Here is a 19,707-nt window from a genome sequence, read left to right as displayed (position 1 = left end):
ATATATATATATATATATATATATATATATATAGGGTGAGGTTCAATAGAGAACCATAATTAACCAAGGAACCAAGTAACCAATCTTTTTTTCAACTTTTAGAACTTATTTTTTATCAAAAAAAAAAAAAAACTAAAAATACAGAAATTCATAACTTTTTATCCTTTTTCCAATGATATCAAATTCGATTTTTTTTACGTCAAATTCACAATGTGAATCTTTGAAAATTAACAATGTGAATCCGGATTCACACTGTGAATCCGAAAAATATTTTTCACATTCACAATGTTAATATATGAATTTAGATATTTTTAGATTTTTTTTCGATAAAGAATAAGCTCTAAAAATTGAAAAAAAGATTTGGTTCCTTGAAGAACCAATAATTATGGTTCTCTATTGAACTTTTCCATATATATATATATATATATATATATATATATATATATATATATATATATATATATATAAACTACTCATCTATACACAATGAAAGATATCTCAACCTATAAAGAATACTAAACTAGTATTTATAGACAACCTATAAAGAATACTAAACTAGTATTTATAGACAAGTTCAACACATAAGACCTTCAACATGAGAAATCTTTCATCTTCTCCAAGACATTCTATATTGAATAAGGGAAATCCTTCTGAATCAACCTTCCATGGAGAGCTTTGGACCCCAACAATAATAAAACAAATTATATAAAGAATAACAATAGAACAAAACGAATTTAAAAACCATATGGGTGTGAGATATCAATTTCTTTTTAAAATTGAATTGAAGTTGTGAATTTGAACAAACAATACCGACCATTGCTTTAATTTACTCTTGATAAAAAAGAAAATAATACTATTATACAATTATACAAATATGTAATTTTCGTTGACAAAAATAAAATAAATTTAATAATAATATTACGTGGGCAAAACATACGTATCCACAAATTCGTGACCCTCAACGGGCGAAGATAGGCTGCCGCCGTTCGAGCCCATCGTTTAAATACCCCGTTTTTTTTTTCTTTTCAATTCCCATTTAATGCAGATACAGAAGAAGACGGGGGTCGGAGAGCGGGAGAGAGCTCAGGGAGCCACAGGAAGGGGGGAAATAATGGCAATTCTCGTTATAAATCATGCCGGTAACACCCACTCTCCTCCTACAGCGGACCCCTTTTAGTCTCCGGCGACGTTAAATCGGAGGAGTAACACCAATTTATAATATTAATATACACACGCACCGAGGGCGAGAATGGGGATGTCGTGGGAAGACGCGGTATTGATTGAGGAAAGTAAGAATTCCGGCCACCCAACCGTAGTGACGGTGAACTGCCCGGACAAGGCCGGACTCGGATGCGACCTGTTAAGAATTGTCCTCGAATTCGGACTCTATGTTACCCGTGGAGGTCAGCAATATCTCCTCGATAAGTTCATCGATTCTATTCTAGTATTCTACTGCTATTTTCGTCGTTAGGTGTTAAGATCTAGGTTCCTATTCAAATTCAATGCTAAATTTCACATATACATATGAATCTTATAAGCTTAAGCCATAACTATTACGGATCGTACAAAATTAGGTGAAGGAGATGAAATATGCAATTACATAAATACACTTGATGTCGATGATAAATGTTTCATTTACTTTCTGCTACTAGATTTCTCTACCGATGGAAAATGGTGTTACGTAATTTTGTGGGTTGTCCCACGCCCAATCTCACTAAAAATCGATTGGGAGAGCTTGAAGAAACGTCTCGTATCTTGTTGTCCATCGTTTTTACCTGCATTTTACATCGATCAGTTCTCCGGTAGCTCAAAATCACCTCCACTGTACCTGTTGAAGGTTTTCTCCTTGGATCGAAAAGGGTTAATACATGGTTAGTACTTCAAATTTCAATCTATTTTCACCCTGCTTGAATCTTCACCATCTTCTCATCCAAATTCTAATCACTGTAGATGTCACAAAACTCCTATGCGAGCTTGAACTAACAATTCAACGATTGAAAGTGATGACAACACCAGATGGAAAAGTTGTGGATCTCTTTTTCATCACAGACAGCGTGTAAGTCCTTTTCTTCTTTTTGATTACAATGTACACTCATCAATATACCAAACTAATGTGTAATGATTCTCAATAGGAACTTATTGCACACAAAATTTGGACGTGAAGAAACATGTGAACACCTTAGTGTTGTGTTAGGAGAGTGTTGCATTAGCTGTGAACTTGAATTAGCAGGACCCGAATATGAATGTCAACAAGGGCTTTCTTCTATTCCTGAAACAATTGCAGAAAAATTGTTCAGTTGTGAGTTTTCATCTATGGAAGATGGTTCACAAGCTATTATCTCTGATACATCAAAAATCAAGAAAGCTAGTGTAGTAATTGATAATTTACTGAGCCCAGTTCATTCCTTGCTTCAAATCCAATGCCATGATCAAAAAGGCCTCATCTATGACATTTTAAGAATTTCCAAAGATTGTGGTATCCAGGTATATAATCATTTTGCTTCAATTTTACTAATCCATCATTTTTTATTCCATTCCAATTTTCCATAATAACTTTAAGTTCATATTCAGATTGCATATGGAAGAGTCTCTCCTAGTGTTAATGGAACTCGAAGTTTGGATTTATTTATCCAAAATGAAAATGGGAAAAAGATTGTTGATCATGAAAACCAAGTGGCTTTATGTTCTCGTTTAAAGGAGGAGATGTTACATCCATTAAGAGTCATCATCACCAACCGGGGCCCGGATACACAACTTTTGGTTGCTAATCCCGTTGAGATATCCGGGAAGGGAAGACCTCGTGTTGTATATGATGTCACTTTGGCATTAAAAACACTCGATATATGCATCTTCTCAGTAAGTAGTTTCAAACCTCATTTCCCTTACTTTCTGTATTAAGTCGTTCTTTCTGCATCAAGTCAAGAATCAAGGATAATCACTAAAATAACCAAAATAGTATGGTCCATTGAACAAATTGGCCACTTTTTTTTTTTTTTTTGAATGGTCTCCACTCTCCACCACAAAAAGAAACCTTAATGATTTATGATTGAGTCAATGTCTGAATGTCTGACCGAGTCAGACTAGCCTCTTATCAGAGGCTATAGGACCGAATCAAATACTTCTAATTGTGGTATCAAACAGTCTAAATATAACCGAGTCAGAGTCAGATGCAACCTCTTACCAGACCCAGTAAGAGGCATATCAAACAACCCCTGAAATATAGCTTATCAGATTAAATATGCTTTTGCATTGTTGTGTGTAGGCTGAGATTGGAAGACATTCGACATTAGATCGTGAGTGGGAAGTGTATAAATTCCTGTTGGATGAGAATCAAGGATTTCCTCTAACAAGTAAACAAGCCAAACAAAATATTGTTAATAAAGTTAGAAGAACCCTCATGGGATGGTAAAAATTAATGGTGTTTTGTTCGTAAATTAAGAACATTGTGGTAGCATGTTTACTAATTTTAGTGTTTTTTTTTGGTATTTAATTATTTATGTTAACAGTTGGTAGCAATAATAAGTATTTATGCTCTTGGAAGTATCAAGAACATTGTGTTGGTTCCATTTCAATGTACCAGATTTAGCAATTCTTGTTTTTATAGTCAAGTATCAAGATTCTATAGTTTTAAGTGGGATTTAGTTATGACTTGTTAAAGGAAATTGAAAAAGAAATTATAAGTTTATCACAATATGCATAAGGAAAGGAACACATTCTTAAAAGATGTTTATCATGTAATTTAAGCTTACAAAAAGACGTTCTTGTTTGATAAGATTTAAAAACTTCTTTAGAGATTTTGGAAGGTTTTCTCATGCTATTCAATTATCTATGTTGACAAACATTCATTTTGAGCTTATTTTGAATTAATTGGCATGATTGATGAATCGTTTGCAACTAATTAATTATAATGTTTTTAGGTATTTCATTAGTTGTTTTGGAAAAAATTTGCCAACTTACATGATATGCTAGTGAAACTTTTTTTTTAAAAAAAAAATAAAAAATAAAATTAAATCCTAGACTTCAAGATGTTGAATTGTGGTAACCCTAACCTGTCTATATTAAACAACAAATAAATTAGATACTAAGTATCCCCAATTAGGATTGGATAACTAACTGATTAACAATGAGCTTTTTTAGCAGCGAGAAATCATATCGAAAACCCCTACTGCCATTGTCAAACCTTAAACACAAATTGTTTTATCTCAAACTCTAAACATATCATTTTAGAATAAGTTGCATGTGTATGTTTTTTGTTTTTTCTATTTTTGATGTATGTGTTTCTCTCATCAAAAAACACTTTAAAATAGTGAAAATAATTCTTGATATGGTCTTGTGTTAAGTTCAATACAATTGGGGTTCAAACAATTCAATTGCAAACTTGACTTCCAACACAAACTATTTTATATTTAAGTATTTTGAAATTGAATTTTGTATTTTATGAGATTTTATCATATGCTTTGCATCCTGAATAAAAAAGATACACATAAAACTTAGAAAGAACATGTTGGTTCAAATAAGATAATTTAAGACGTTAGTGTGATTGATAATTGATCATTTGATCGAACTCTTTGATTGAATAGAATTGGATTATAAGTGTAGGGACTCAAATGTAAATTAATAAATGTTATGGACGACAATGCACATAACCCTTTTTAGTACATACTACCAGTCTACCAGTGAGCTCGTCAACTTCGATTATTATCCCCAATTCTTTCAAATATTAGGGTTTTCGCTTTCCACCTGGCCCTTCAATTTCAGTTGAAATTTACGTAATAAACGACAGATCAAGGTTAGTTCATGATCACCTCAACAACATGATTACAATATTATGTCACGCGTTTTTATTTGATAAAAACGTCTGTCACTGTGCCCACTCGTTCGTTCCCATTGATTTACTTGTGAGCTGAATATAAACCTTTGTTCTCGTTTTTTGAGTTGAACTTTTCAATATATTAACCCGTTAAATCAGAATAGATTTAGATTCTGATACCAATTTAACGTCAGCATCTCACTTAGCTTGCGTTATTTTTCTTTGTAAGATTTAATGCAGTCACTAATTTTTCTGAGACTCGTAAAGATTGCTTGCCTTTTCTGAACTGGAAAATAGTCGATTAAACCTGAAATAAGAAATTTACCTCCTGATTTAAATGATGCGAGCATTTGGTTTACTGATCTAATTGCATTCTCTTTGAGGGAAGAAAATTTCTGCAAAAAGTGTGTTGTCTTAGAGATCTAGATCACCATCTTCCTCTTTTTAGCACTTACATCTCTTACTTGAATTACAATTTACAACAAACTGTTTTTGTGTTAGCCTATCCAGATCCATTTTGAGAACCAACTTCTTAGTTGATTTCTGATTTGATGATTACTCGCTGCTTGTATTCTCCTCTGCTATATTATAGTTTTCTGAACATTTTACATTTGACTACTTTTGGTGCCCAGTGTCCAATATGGAGCCGAGACAGATGCAGAAGTCCTGGTTTATCCAAGCGGTTCAGAAGCAGAGGCGAATCTTCATACCATGATACACCTAATTTTTGTCTGAACGGTTTGAATATTTCACCTTGTTCTCTCGTTCTTTCTAAAATTCAGTCATGGTGAAATCCAAGAAGGCATCTTCTCCCCATTCCGCAGTAACCTCAATGCCTTCTTCCCAAGAAGTTGCACTTCGTGTGGCTTCTTGCAATCTTCGGGCAGACCTTGGCCTGGAGAAGTTTGACCCTACTCTTCATATAATGATTGAGTTTCTAAAGAGCCATCCTATTCATAAACCCTTGACTAAATCAGTCAAGTTTCCTTTAAGCATCATTCATATGGCATACTGCACTGCTGTTTATAACTCTAAGGAAGATTACATTGAGTTCAACATCAATAAAGATCACACTACCAAACTCTGTAAGGTTGAGTTCCTGAAAGCCATTGGCCTTCCAGAGAGCACGGAAAAAAGGACCTTATATGAACCCACAAATGAAGAACTGTTCGATGTATTTGATCAAATGGGGTATTTACCTCCAAGGCTTGAAATGACCCCAAACTTCAAGAAAGGTAAGCTTCCAGCCATGTGGCAATTTCTGGGGCACATCATTCTGCGGTGCCTTACAGGAAAGACTGGAGGAACTGACACGCTAAGTAGGGCTTTACTTGTCTTTCTTTTTGGTCTTTACACCGGGAAAGAAGTGGACTTTGGAACCACTATCTGGAAGGATTTTGCTAGTTATGTGTTTCCAAAGAAGAAGGATATTCCTTGTGCAAGGTTTTGGGCACTCGCACTTCAAAGGGGGTATAAGAAGCTGAAGTTCCCATTACCTGAAGGAGACGAGATGTTCTCTCCTCGCGCCTTATTGAGGTATTCTATCCCAGATCAATCTGAATTTGGGAAGGTTGCTCGTCTCCCCGAAGCAATGCTTCAATATATTGAAAAGAACTCCAAAGTTCTCATCAGACATATAGAGGAAACGGTTCCTCCACAACTGGGACACCCTATTAAATCCTCACAACCAGTCAGGCCCACCGAGGGACATACTTCTAGTCCTACAAAACAAAAGAAAAATGGCGTGAAGGTAAAGAAGACAACCAAAAGAAAAGGTGAGACCATTCCTGCCCCTCAAGCCAAAAGAAAACCCCCAAAATCCATCCCAACCTCTCAAAAGGTGAAGGATGTTGAAAAAAGATCTACCGTTGGATCACAATCTCCCATCTCTTCATCCTCTCAAGAATATTGGGATATAACACATACACAACCCCCTTCCTCTCAAAAGGAAGATGGGGGTGTTGAAAAAAGTCAAGATCAGCCCCCAGGGACACACTCACATATCAAAGATCAAGGACCCCAAGGAAGACCAACACACCGATCCTTGCAAACAGGGGGCTTTGGAGCTTCTAATGGTGAGGCAGAGGTGAGAACATCAGAGAATGAGAGTGTAAGGCAAACAAGAGAGCAGAGTGAAAGAAGAATGTTAAGAAAGGCCGAGGCAAAGAAAGAAGAGGAGCGAAAGGAATTAGTGAGAATGTTGTGGGAAGAGCAACAAAAGAGGGAAGAGGAAGAGTGGGCCCGGACTTCGGCCAAACTTCTTGAGCAGGCCATGTCTTTGGGCCCCTCTACAAATATTGGTGAGGAATATGCTGAAGACATGGAAGAGGACTTAATGTTCACTATTGATGATGGACTCATCCAAGACTCTGAATCACCATCCATCACGGAGCCAGTCAAACCTTGTAACTCTAAAGTATTCTTGGGAACTTCAGAAACAGAAAGTGAACATATTAAGGATGTCCCCAAAGGAGAGACCAACACTCTTCCTACCACCACTGTGGGGACATCCACACCTTGCAGACGAACTAAATGGAAGAAGAAGAAGTCCAAATCTATCTCCAGGGTGGGATATAATTCCCTCAACCAGAAGCTATCTGAGGTTCTAGAGGCTGTGAAGAATATCCCTCAATCTGAGGAGGAATTTATCAGCAAGGAAGAGTTTGGGGAAATGCAAAAGATTGTCACATCTTTAGCCCAGAGCGTTCCTATTCTTGAGGCAAGGGAAGAGACCCTTTGGGAATCAATTATAAACTCTACTGCGGACGCTTTGAGGGAGATAGAGCAGAAGAGGACTGCTGACACATTTAAATATTTAGATCTAATGGATGAGATGGAGAAAATGGTGAAGGAAATTCAACAGTCGTATGATGACCTCAGCAACACCATGGGCCTCCAACATGGACATGTGATTGTCCGTATAAGTGAGCAGCTCTGCGACTATCGCAACAAAAATATAATTCTTCAGGCTGTTTTGGTTAAAGTAATGCAGTCTGCACAGCAACTGCCAAGACCCTGCAACGTAAGATTTGATGAAGTCCTCTTTGCCATGCAGAAAGTTCAAAGTTCTGTGGATGTACTTCCAAAGACTCTATGCAATGATGAGCTAAGCAAACAGGTTCAACAATCGTTCTTAAAAGTGTTTGAGCTTATAGATGACTTAAAAGGTTCAAGGGTAGAGGATGAAGCTGGATTTTCCTCAACAAAATGGGGAGAAGATAATAACGTGGTGATAACAGAAACTTCTGAGGAAACACATCCTCCTCCTCCTCCTCAAGCAGATGAGGTATCCAAACCTCAACCACCTTCAAAGATCTCAATTCCTCCCATTTCATTTATCATTCCTCCTGCCCAAATAGCTCCGGAGTTTATTGAAACCACCAAAATTCCCCTCACAGATAAAGTCAAAATGCCTTTTGAGGTTCCTGAAATGAGTCTTTTGAAGACCTTTCCGGTGTCCAAGGAAGGGAAGAAGCAAACGGAGTTGGAACATGAACTCCTTGCCAAGCAGATACATGAGGATCAGCAACACGCTTTATCTCCTTTGGTCTATGTTATCAGACAGTTAAGGGTTGATGAACTTGTGCCCAAACAAACTACAGCTCCTCCTGCCTCCGATGAATATCAGTGGGATATACCCATGTCTCCAAATGCACGATATTATTCAGTCTTCCAACCACTACATCCACACCTCTCAAGTGAAATGCAAATCCCAATTGAGCTGAACCGACTAGAGGAGTTTTTCAAGGCTCATGCTCAGCCCCCAAAAGATGTATGGTCTCTCCGGAGGATCATACGAGTCTTGGGATATAAGAAGAAGTCTTTTAAGAAGGAAGAGTACTTTGGTTTTGAAGTGGTGCGAAGCGATAACATAAAATATTTCTTCTCTGAAGCTGATTTTCCTAACCTTAATCCCAACGACTTATATGTGATTGGCAGATACTTCCAGAACAAACTCCTCACTCATGAACCTTCCCGATTTCCCTTTCTCCAAATCCAGAGATTTCTAAGGTCTTTGGTCTCTGATCTTAGCAGCATTGATGCAGAACGATTTGATAGCTTTGTGGATAACCCACCTGAAGAGATGAACCAAGATCTGGAAGGAATTGAAAACAGACATCGAGGACCTACTGAGGATCCTGAACTTGGGATCATCTTCTCTAATGAAAAGGATAGTCCGAGGCTCTTTTTTAGATTAAAACAGAAGCATCGCTGCACAACAGAGTTCCTTGAAAAGATGATCAATCTTACCTTAAGGTCCAATGCATCTGCAGCTATAAAGGTGAAGATCATTGAAGAACTAGAGTGGTGGGTAGCAGTTCGTAAGTGGATCAAGAGAGTAAAAAACCTGGTGACAAACAAGATCTGAACATGAATGTCTTTTTTGCATTGAAAACACTAGATATATGTATCTTCTCGGTGAGTAATTTAAAACCTCATTTCCTTGAATTAAGTTGTTTTTTGTGCATCAAGTAAAAAATCAGGGATAATCACTAAAATAATACAAACAGTATGGTCCATTTAACAATGTGACCGCTTTTTTTGACTCTTTAAACAAAATGACCATCAAATTTGGCAATAGGCTTGACTGTGAATTGCAAATTTTTTTATGGTCCCCTGAAAACAAAAAAATCTTTAAAAAAAACTAAGAGTAAATTACATTTTTAGTCCCTGAGTATAGCTTAGCTGATCTTTGTAATTTTGTTCCAAAAAAGTTCTGCAATTTTGGTCCTTATTTTAGGTTCTTGTAACGTTTTCGGTCATGTTCCAAATAAAATGACTATTTTTGGTTATAAGTATAGCTAATTTTTGCATTTTGGTCCCAAAAATATTGTCGGTTTACTTGGAATCAGGACAAAAAAACATTACAAAAGCTTCAATTAAGTATTAAAGTTGCAAGAGATTTTTTTTTTGACCAAAACTGAAAAAACCAGCTATAGTCAGGGACCAAAAATGTAAAACACTCAATAAATACATAATTAAAAAAAAATCAGATGCTGTAACTGTAATGCAAATTGTTCACATTTTGCAAAAAAAAAAACGAAAAAGGTTAAAAGTTCAAGCTTTTGCAGCCTTTGTCAGTAAAAGTATGTTCACAACTGACCATTGTAGAGCAGGCAGTATTTTGTTAAAAATGGGTAAAATGATGGTCAGTTTGTTTGATGGGACCCAACTACTGTGTGCATTTTTTGTGATTATCCTGAAAAATAAACACCAATATATATATATATATATATATATATATATATATATATATATATATATATATATAGATTATGAGATTAAATCTGTTTCTGACATTGTTGTGTGTAGGCTGCTGAGATTGGAAGATATTCAACATGATATTGTGAGTTGGAAGTTTACAACAGATTCATGTTGATAAAGTTTGAAGAAGGGTGTATTGTGTATTGTGTATTGTGTTTATACTTTTCAAAGTTGATTGTGCAATCATATAAAAGGTTAAAATCTTATCAAATATTAAGTTAACTTTCTTGTTGTATTCATTTAGGTTGAGAGGTGTTTAATATTTCTGATGCTACATGTTTATTTGGGTTGTGATATACTGATATTGATAGGTCATAGGTATATGGATGGAATTGATAAGGAAAAACTGCAAAGGATCATAATGTTTTGAAAATGAGGAAAGAAAGGAGGCTTATAATTATATGAATCAGAATCAGAACAAGTTTCTTTTGGCACATATATATTTAAGAGCATCATGTTCGTGTTCAGGTATATGTTTATTCTTTTTATGTCGGTTAAGAACAAGTTTCTATATAAAGGTTATCAACCTTGAGACATCTGAAATTGTTAGTTCTTTCAACCACTTTAACAAAATGATAAAACATAAAACCACATGGAAAAAAGTAAGTTTTAATTTATATCATATAATATATCACAGGTTGCAATCAAGAAAAGATGAAGAAAAATGTATTATGTATGAGAATGTATGAATTTGCACCAAGTTAAGGTATTTTGTGTTTCTTTTTCATTAATATTTAATTCAGCTGTTTTCTAAAATTAATATAAAACAAAACATAATTAAAAGCTAATTCCCTGTTTTCCTCATAGTCCCTGTGGAAATTGAATCATCTCAACATCATAAAGCTCAAGGACATTGTCGGGGAATTCTTCATATTTGAATCCATGGTATTCTTTATATATTAAATTAAAACTATGATGATTAAAAAATATTTTATCTTGAATCTTGTATTAAGGCTTAGCTTTTTAGAGGGCAAGCAATATGTTGTCTTTTTTGCAAATAGAACCATGCAATATCATATTTTCATTTATAAATTAATTTTGATTATTTTAAAATATATAAATTAAATAAGAAAAATGAAAAGTGCGGACATGTGAGAATGAACGCTTTGAAAATTGGTGTGCGTTAGGGAGAGGTTGAGATGTAAGGATGGAATGCATGTATGTCTATAGCTTAATTACCTAAGACTACACGGGGTGACACAACATCACCTCGATAATTGTTGAGGTGTACTCGGTGTGTAAGTAGACTTTTTTTTATATTGTTTTTTATTTAATTGTTATTTTTATCTGTACAATGTTTTTTATTATTGAATTAAATGAAATATTTCTTTTTTATTATATTAAATATTATATAGTTATTAAATTATAACTTAATATTATATTTAAATAAAAATAAAAGAGAGTGATATGCCCGTCATAATTACTTTTCTGGTGAGAACATTTAACATTATTTATTTACTGCAACTTTTATATTTCTTTTACGTCCGTCATAATTACTTTTCTGACGAGAACATTTAACATTATTTATTTACTATATTTCTTTGGCCAATCAATATAAAATATTAGTTTTATATCTTTGGGATATGATATTACTGCCCCCTCATTTTATAATCTTACCATTGGAATTATTATTTGGTAGGTGACATATTTTTATGTGATTTATTTTACGCCAATAGAAATATTAATTTTGCGAAAAGGTTGGTAAAAGTGTCTTCAAAAGTTAGGACTGTAAACGAACCGAACGAATACGAACTGAGCTTGTTCATGTTCGTTCGTTTAACAAATTACATTGTTCATGTTCGTTCGTTTATATTCGTGAACATGCTAAACGAACATAAACAAATGAACATAAATGAACAAAGATAAAAAAAAAAAAACATAATTGAACATATAATACACTAATGTAATCAAACACAGTTAAGCATATGTGAACATAAAATGAACTTATATGAACGAACGTAAACGAAAAACATAAACGAACGTTTACGAACATAATTGAACAAACGAGATCATTGTTCATGTTCGTTCGTTTAACTAAACGAACAATAATTTGTGTTCATGGTCGTTCGTTTATTAAATAAACAAATATAAACGAACTTCCCGCCGAACGGTTTACGAACAGTTCGTTTACAGCCATATTGAAAGTAGTGAAAATTTTCAAATCAATTTAACTGGTAGCTATGAATTCCTGTAGATGAACCCGTTGGAAAATAATATTTAATATTTATATTTTTAACCCTTTAAGTTGAACCTTATTTGCAGTTTTTATCCTTCTCAATTTCAAGAAAATACTTTCACCCCTTCTCTCTTTCTCTCTCTTTCTCTCTCTCTCTCTCTCTCTATATATATATATATATATATATATATATATATATATATATATATATATATATATATATATATATATATAGAGAGAGAGAGAGAGAGAGAGAGAGAGAGGAATGATCATTTGAGAACTCAAAGTTTCCTAAGAACCCGAGAACTAAACAATGATCGTTAGATTAAAATAATAGAGGGTTAGGATGCTTTGTGGTATATTTGTAAATATGTGAAAATAACGTTAACTTTGCCCCTATCTCTCTCTCTCTCTCTCTCTCTCTCTCTCTCTCTCTCTACACCTACATCATGTCTTCATCGTTGATTGTTGGATGAAGCCACCGTTTGAAATCCATGGCCGCCTCCGATAATCGTCACCCCCATCAATTGATCGGCTTCCTCATCGTCTCCCCCTCTCTTTCTCCCTCACAAACACAAACACACACACACATCTTTATGCCTTCGAGACGACGATTCATTTGATCAGGATAACATCGGAGAGAATCGAGTACGCCGATCTTCCCTAAAAACAACATCACCACTATCGTCTCCTCCTAAACCTACACCATATCCGCTGTAACGCCCGTAGATCCGGGCTAGTCAATTTAGAGATAATAGGGGTTGAAAACGACTTTTTGACAAAAGATTATTTAGAATAAATAATCTTAACCAAGTTGTAGAATACGTCTCAAGGGTTCCGTACATATAAAGAACGTTGAAATCCGAGTTATAACAAAGAAGTTATGGTACGTCGAAGTTTTATGGCGAAACCGGCACGACACCGGGAGACGTAAATAGTGAATTTACGATGAAGGACTTTTTAGCCTTAGAAATCTAAACAAAAGTTGTAGTATACGTTAAACCGAGAACATACAAAAAAAAGAACGCCCAAATCTGACTTCGTATGAGGAAGTTATGAATTTTCTAAGATTTGGCTTAGCAGTGCACAGCCCGAAACTCGAATTTTAGATTGAGCGGTTTTTGGCCTACCCGACCTAAATGAGAATTGAAGATCTCATTAATAGGAACTCAACGGTAAAAAGACAGACGAAAACAGAGTCCGTATGTAGAAGTTATGAATTTTACGCGGACATTTAACAGTATAATCTCCTCGTACTGTTAAATTTAAGATCGGTCTAGAATTAGCCAACAGAGTCAAAATGAAAGTTGTAGATCTTATTTTTACCTACGCGTGGATATAAAGAACGTCAAAAACGGAGGTCGTATGTGAAAGTTACGGATTTTAGAAGTCGGAAGTGTGCTGTGCGAAAATGGGTGATGTGGCACAATCTTGACCATTGCTTTCTCCCCAAGTCTTGCCACTAGATGGTGACATGTGGCACCAAGTTCAGCCATTTTTCACCCTATAAATAGAACCTCTCCCACCCTCATTTTCTTCACACATTTCCCATTCTTTCTTCTCTTTACTCTCTCTCTAGAACCTCTCTCTAGCCCCGAAACCCCCCGAAAAGCCTAGGGAACCTCCCTAGCACGAGGCGGAAGCCCCGGAGTGCTCGACGGCTCCGAGAAGAAGAGCTTTTTGGCTCGGGAACGCTGCTCCAAGCAAAGCCCGGTTTTCTATAAAACCCGCTGTAAGTGAGCTACACCTACGCTATTTTTAATATAACTTTTATTTAATTATAGTAACGTTATTAGGAACTTATAATAAGTACTTGGGCTATTATTATGGGTTATATAAGTATTTTTTAACGCTTATATAATAGTAATAATAGCTAGACTATTAATTAGTTTCGGCGAATAATAGACTAAACTCTAGTAGTAATAATACTAGGTTTCGTCGAAGGAAATTATTTTTTTTAAGAAGCGAAGCGCTGTCTGAGTTCGGAATCACCACCTTTTCAAGTGAGTGCATAGTTATTTTCATCTTACACATAGATATGAAGTATTTTATATAAACTACGTGCTATGTGTGCATATTATCTGAGTACTTGTTGTCTATGCTAGATGAGCGATTTTATACATGTTTTAAATGATTTAAACTATATATATATATATATATATATATATATATATATCTACGATAATATGTTGGGTAAAACATGGGTAGATGTAATAGATGGAATATGAGTTGGATGATGAGTTGAGAGGTGTTATAGACCACGAGGTGAGTGTGAGAGGTGGGCGATGTGAGAAGCCTTTCCCAAATGATGGCCCCGTCATCTAGCAGAGTATGGATAACAACCACAGACTATTCTAGACAGTCCAGTGGAACACTAGCAGGCTCGCAACCTGTAGGTGTTGTGAACGATGTGTTCACCCGGTGTACTCTAAACCCTGGCGATCATGCAGACTTGGTGCCTAAACCTTGGCGATCATGCAGACTTGGTGCCAAAACCCTGGCGACTATGCGGACTTAGTGCCTGTTGTATAAACCCTGGCGACTATGCAGACTTAGTGCCAAAACCCTGACGACTATGCGGACTTAGTGCCTGTTGTATAAACCATGGCGACTATGCAGACTTAGTGCCTAAACCCTGGTGACTATGTGGACTTAGTGCCTATTGTATAAATCCTGGCGACTATGCAGATTTAGTGCCTAAACCCCGGTGACGATGGACTTCGTGCCGATTCCTTAGGATGATCCTTAGGAATGAATGAACGAGGAATAGTTGATTCTTAGGGTAGATCCTTAAGAGTAAGAAGATAATGGGGATGGGTAATTGGGTTGATTGTTTGATGTTTAAACATAATAATTATATTATTATGGGTTGAAAACCCTATGTACTCACCAGGTTTCCCAACCTGACCCACTCAAGCTTATTTGTATCACAGGTGTCAATATGAAGCTACTTTACACTGAGACATTTAAAAGAGATGTAGATCACTAGTGTAAATGAATGTAAGTTATGTTTATCCTTATGTTTCTGTATTGACGATGACATCTCAAATGTTTTAAAATGAATAAAAATACATTTCTTCGGAAATGCTTTGATAATGTATTTATCATGTTTTACTGGGAACTAATTCCGCAACATTTTTATTAAAAGAAGTACTCTGATTTTTATAAAGCATAAACAAAATCGGTCTTTTCTGGCCGTGAAAATGGGGATGTCACATCCGCCTCCATTAAAACCTACAATGTAATCACCTCCCGTAATAGATCTTATTGCGTTTGTATCTGGTTATCGATGATGTCTGAGAAGGAGTTAAATGTCTTCATTAATCGTCTTCATATTGATGAATCCAGGTTTGCAGACTTCTCTATAAAAAACGAAACAAAATTCGCATCTCCACTGTATTTCAGACGATCGATTGAGTATTTGATTAGAGAAGCTTCCACTGCCAAATCGGCCTTTGATTAGAGAAGACGATCCTATGCCGATCAAGTATTTGATTGTACAATCATCTATTGCCAAATCGACCTAACCGGATCTATACCACATATAACCACCAATAAATCGAAATGAAAACTCCGACAATCAAGTGCCTATAACTACAATCAGGTAAATCATTAATCTCATTTTCTGAATGTTTATTTCAGTATTTATGTTCTTCTCATAAGTTAAAGGTTTCTGAGTGACCAGATAAGGTTTTATTATAGATAAGGTTGTTCAACAATCATTGTTAGGATCCACCTTATCAAACATGCTGTTAGTTATTGGTTGTGCTTTTTTTACTGGTGGCATTGTGCATTATCCAACAGTTCAACGTTTAAACCAGGCAATTCACCATTTTGGAATCTGATTCCATTCCTTTGTATGGTGGAATTTAGATCTCTGGAATCACTCATTTAGTCATTTGTATGGTCGTATATATGAATGCACTTAGCAGTTCTTATGGTAACCTGAAGACTTGAAGCTTTTAGATCGTGTGTTTTAGCTTATACGAGAACATAAAAAAGATGAATGTTAACTGTAGATTATAAGTTCCAAAGTTAACATTGTAGTGAAGGCATCAAATTATTTTGAATGTTTAGATTTTGATGTATGCTTTTGTTCTTTTCTTTGGCCCTGATTACAAATGTGTATTTTTCAATTTGTTACACGATACATAAGCAAATGATTGGCATTTGCTTTTTGGTTAAAATTCAATTTTACCCATGATGATTATAAATGAGAATCAATATCGATTCGTCTATTTGATAAATAATACACATTACACTACATATATTTCAATAGGGAAATTTATACAAAAGCACTTAAGTTTACAACAACATTTTTACCCTAACGTTTTTTTTTGGTGAAATTTCTTATGCAAGACATAATGTTTGATATTGAAGCAAATGATCATGCTATTGAATTTGGCATATGCAAGCTATCTTTTCTTTCAGCTTAAGAGTCTTGATCGAGTATTTAGATCCTGCTTTTATGTCTATAATTAAATATCTTGATCAAAGGCGTAAGGAACAATGGGAAAGAACTGCTTGAGCACAAAATGGATTTAATTTTGCTAAAATGTTAGGGTTTGGTGATCTTGGAGGCCTAAAACTTTCTGTTGCTGAAGAATACTCACTTCATTCTAGATATCTTGCTAAAGCCAATTCTCTTAATCTTTCTGAAATAGCAGAAACTGGTGATCTTTGCAAGTGAGTAATCTGTTGAAAATGATATATTGTTATATTGTTTGTGTTTATGGCTCTTTTTTTAGTTTTTGGTATTATATGTTTTTATGCTATGTCATCTTTTTTAGGTATTGGGATTTGAGACAACAGAATCCAGTCCACACATAACTACCTGATTGTTGTTATGGACTTACAATGAGACATCCTTTTATGGTTGTTGCAACAGCAGATAGAAATCTTATAGCATTCAACTTACAAAACCCTCAGGTAAATTGTTTTTATATCATTTTGAACAGATGCTAGGAAAAGCCAAAGCTTCAACCTGATAATTCTCAATAAAATAAGATCCCCAAATTAAGACACCACTCTAACAAAATACAAATGCAAGCAAATCGGATTTACAATCTACACCATTTCCAAAAGGACAGCCTAATAGATTATCAATATCCTAACTACTGACTGTAATTGCTCAAATATGCACTACATGATCTAAGACCATCTACCACATACAAAATCACTTAAAAAACTTTTTACAGATGTTAGGCGTGTCAAACCCAACAAATGATAGGGGTACGATATACTCCAAATACACTGCTTTAATGCACTAAAAGGTAGTACAAGGCAAGCAGGGTCGATCCACAGAGACACGGGATAATTAGTCTATACCTCTTTGCGCATGGTACTTTGGTCACAAAAGGGGGTTTTCTTTGCAAAAGTCAAATAATGACAATAACAATCAACTTTGGAACATGCAGAAAATGAAATAGATTTGTAAACAAGTTGTAAAAGTGCTTCCAGTTCTAGTTCTCAATGTTGTCATTTAACCTGATTATGACTTGATGTAATTTGTGATTACTATTCTAAGTTGGTACTGAAAGATATTAACACGCTCTAATACCTCTCGCTTGCCAAATTTTCTAACCAAAACACGCTCTTTGACTAGACCTAGCTTTACTAATTCAACCTAAAAACGCTCTTAGATTGTATTGAAAAACTGCATTAAGTTTTGTACAAGCTTCCCAACAATGTTCATTTCTTCTCATACGCTCGGAAGTGTGAAAAATGTGATAAATGTTCTACAATAAGAAAACCTATTGTTTGTTACCAATTATTAACTTAATAGAACGATTAGGTGCTCTAAAAATTAATTAACTGCACAAAAATTCAATTCATGAAAGTGGCCAATCAAACACAAATCAAATTTAAGGGTTCTAGTTTAAACAAAAACATAATCACTAGAATAGAATCACAAATCAAACATCAAATCATATGCTTCAAGTCAAGCAATCAACATGTTTTGAACAAGAACTAGAAACTAGGGTTTCTTAGCTACACATGGCTAAGAACAAATCAAACAAGAATAAAAGATGAAAATAATGTGTAATTACAACTTACAAATACTAGAAATAATGTTTCCAAATGATTACTAATCAATCCCTTGCAATAACCTTCGATATCCCCTCTCAAAATGTGCTCTGATATGTTCTGTGTGTCCCCAAATGACCCAATTTCCGTAATATGAAAGATAGGAAAAACTGCCAAAAGTTGGTTTTTGGGTCGAACACGGCCCGTGTTAAAATAGGCTAAACTGACACGGCCCGTGTTCAGCAGCCAACACGGCCCGTGTTCAGCATGGTCAACAGCTCCCATTTTGGTCAACACGGCTCGTATTGATTTTGCAGTGTAAATCCAACACGGCCCGTGTACCCCTCTGACTCCGAATCCAAACTTGATTTTTCCAACTTTTTCGTTCTTTGCCCGATCATCCTGAAATCTTCACCAATGCATCCCGGCACCTCCCAAAGCGCATTCCAAGCTCCGGTTTACCTGAAAAAGACATGAAAGTGTGCAAATAAGGTTGTTCTAGAGACTAACATGAATATGATGAAATGCAAGAAAAAGGAAGAACAATTATGCTAAATAGATGATGAAATGGGACTAAAAGGTGTGCAAAAAGGTGCACAAATTGCACCTAACAACAAATTTAATTTTATTTCCATTTCCTCCCTCAAGCATGATGTAATTTGGTGTACTTCATATAAGGATCATATATGCGTAGAGTGGTACAGTCCACTGGTCAAAAAAGTATGCATTGGTATTTGATGCTGTTTACACACCTAAAATTACCAGATTACTTAGGGAAGCAGGAGAATGTGGAGCCAAAATTGTTACAGGGGTTGAAATGTTTATAGGGCAGGCTTAAGAACAATATGAAAGATTTACAGGTTTACCAGGTAATATTTTTAAAATTTTAAATTATATGATATTTCATACTTTTCCTTTTCCATTATTATTATTAATTATACTTTGCAACTGCAGCACCTAAGAAGTTATTTAGTGAGATTATGGTAAAGTATTGATTGTTGCGGGCCATTCACTTTGGTATGTACCTCCTTGTATTACACATTAAGGGTAATGTTTGCACATTATCTATCTCAATATATACATATTTCAAAATTTTCTCACTTGCAAACATATATCTTTTTCCTTTTTTTTATTGTAACAGGTTCTTCCTATCATGATTGATGTTGGAATCAACAATGACAACATTCTAGAAAATCCCTTGTGTAACTTTTTTTTCTTTTCTTGATTTTTTTTTCGAACCTTATTAAGTAAATTACATGTGATTCACATGTAAATCACATATGAATCACATGTGATATACATGTAATTAACATATGAATTACATGCAAATCACATGTTATTCACATATGAATCACATGTAAATCACATGTTATTCACATATGAATCACATGTAAATCATATATGAATTAGATGTGATTCACATGTAAAG

The 19,707-nt window shown here is 35.0% G+C and overlaps 2 protein-coding genes across 3 annotated transcripts; both read left to right on the top strand.

Moving 5' to 3' along the window:
* The first annotated feature begins 1,018 nt into the window (after positions 1 to 1,018).
* Positions 1,019 to 3,589, top strand: LOC145132748 (ACT domain-containing protein ACR9-like). The gene is made up of 6 exons (XM_079067648.1): positions 1,019 to 1,403; positions 1,653 to 1,871; positions 1,951 to 2,056; positions 2,133 to 2,484; positions 2,572 to 2,856; positions 3,263 to 3,589. Exons 1-6 carry the CDS (start codon positions 1,250 to 1,252, stop codon positions 3,407 to 3,409), a joined length of 1,263 nt encoding a protein of 420 aa, XP_078923774.1. The 5' UTR covers positions 1,019 to 1,249; the 3' UTR covers positions 3,410 to 3,589.
* A 1,078-nt stretch (positions 3,590 to 4,667) lies between these two features.
* On the top strand, positions 4,668 to 10,515 carry LOC145133843 (uncharacterized). Of its 2 annotated transcripts, none has more exons than XM_079068808.1 (4): positions 4,668 to 4,789; positions 5,443 to 9,229; positions 10,124 to 10,269; positions 10,394 to 10,515. In XM_079068808.1, exon 2 carries the CDS (start codon positions 5,595 to 5,597, stop codon positions 9,177 to 9,179), a length of 3,585 nt encoding a protein of 1,194 aa, XP_078924934.1. In that variant the 5' UTR covers positions 4,668 to 4,789; positions 5,443 to 5,594; the 3' UTR covers positions 9,180 to 9,229; positions 10,124 to 10,269; positions 10,394 to 10,515. The 2 variants fall into 2 exon arrangements, with proteins under 2 accessions (XP_078924934.1, XP_078924933.1); XM_079068807.1 differs by having other exon boundaries at positions 10,387 to 10,515.
* The last annotated feature ends 9,192 nt before the right edge of the window (positions 10,516 to 19,707 follow it).

This window comes from Lactuca virosa, chromosome 8 (genome assembly GCF_052849685.1).
Source record: "Lactuca virosa cultivar CGN04683 chromosome 8, Lactuca_virosa_CGN04683_v6, whole genome shotgun sequence".
NCBI lineage: Eukaryota > Viridiplantae > Streptophyta > Magnoliopsida > Asterales > Asteraceae > Lactuca > Lactuca virosa.
Note: the sequence above shows the minus strand (reverse complement) of the source record. Positions and strands in the feature narration are given on the sequence as shown.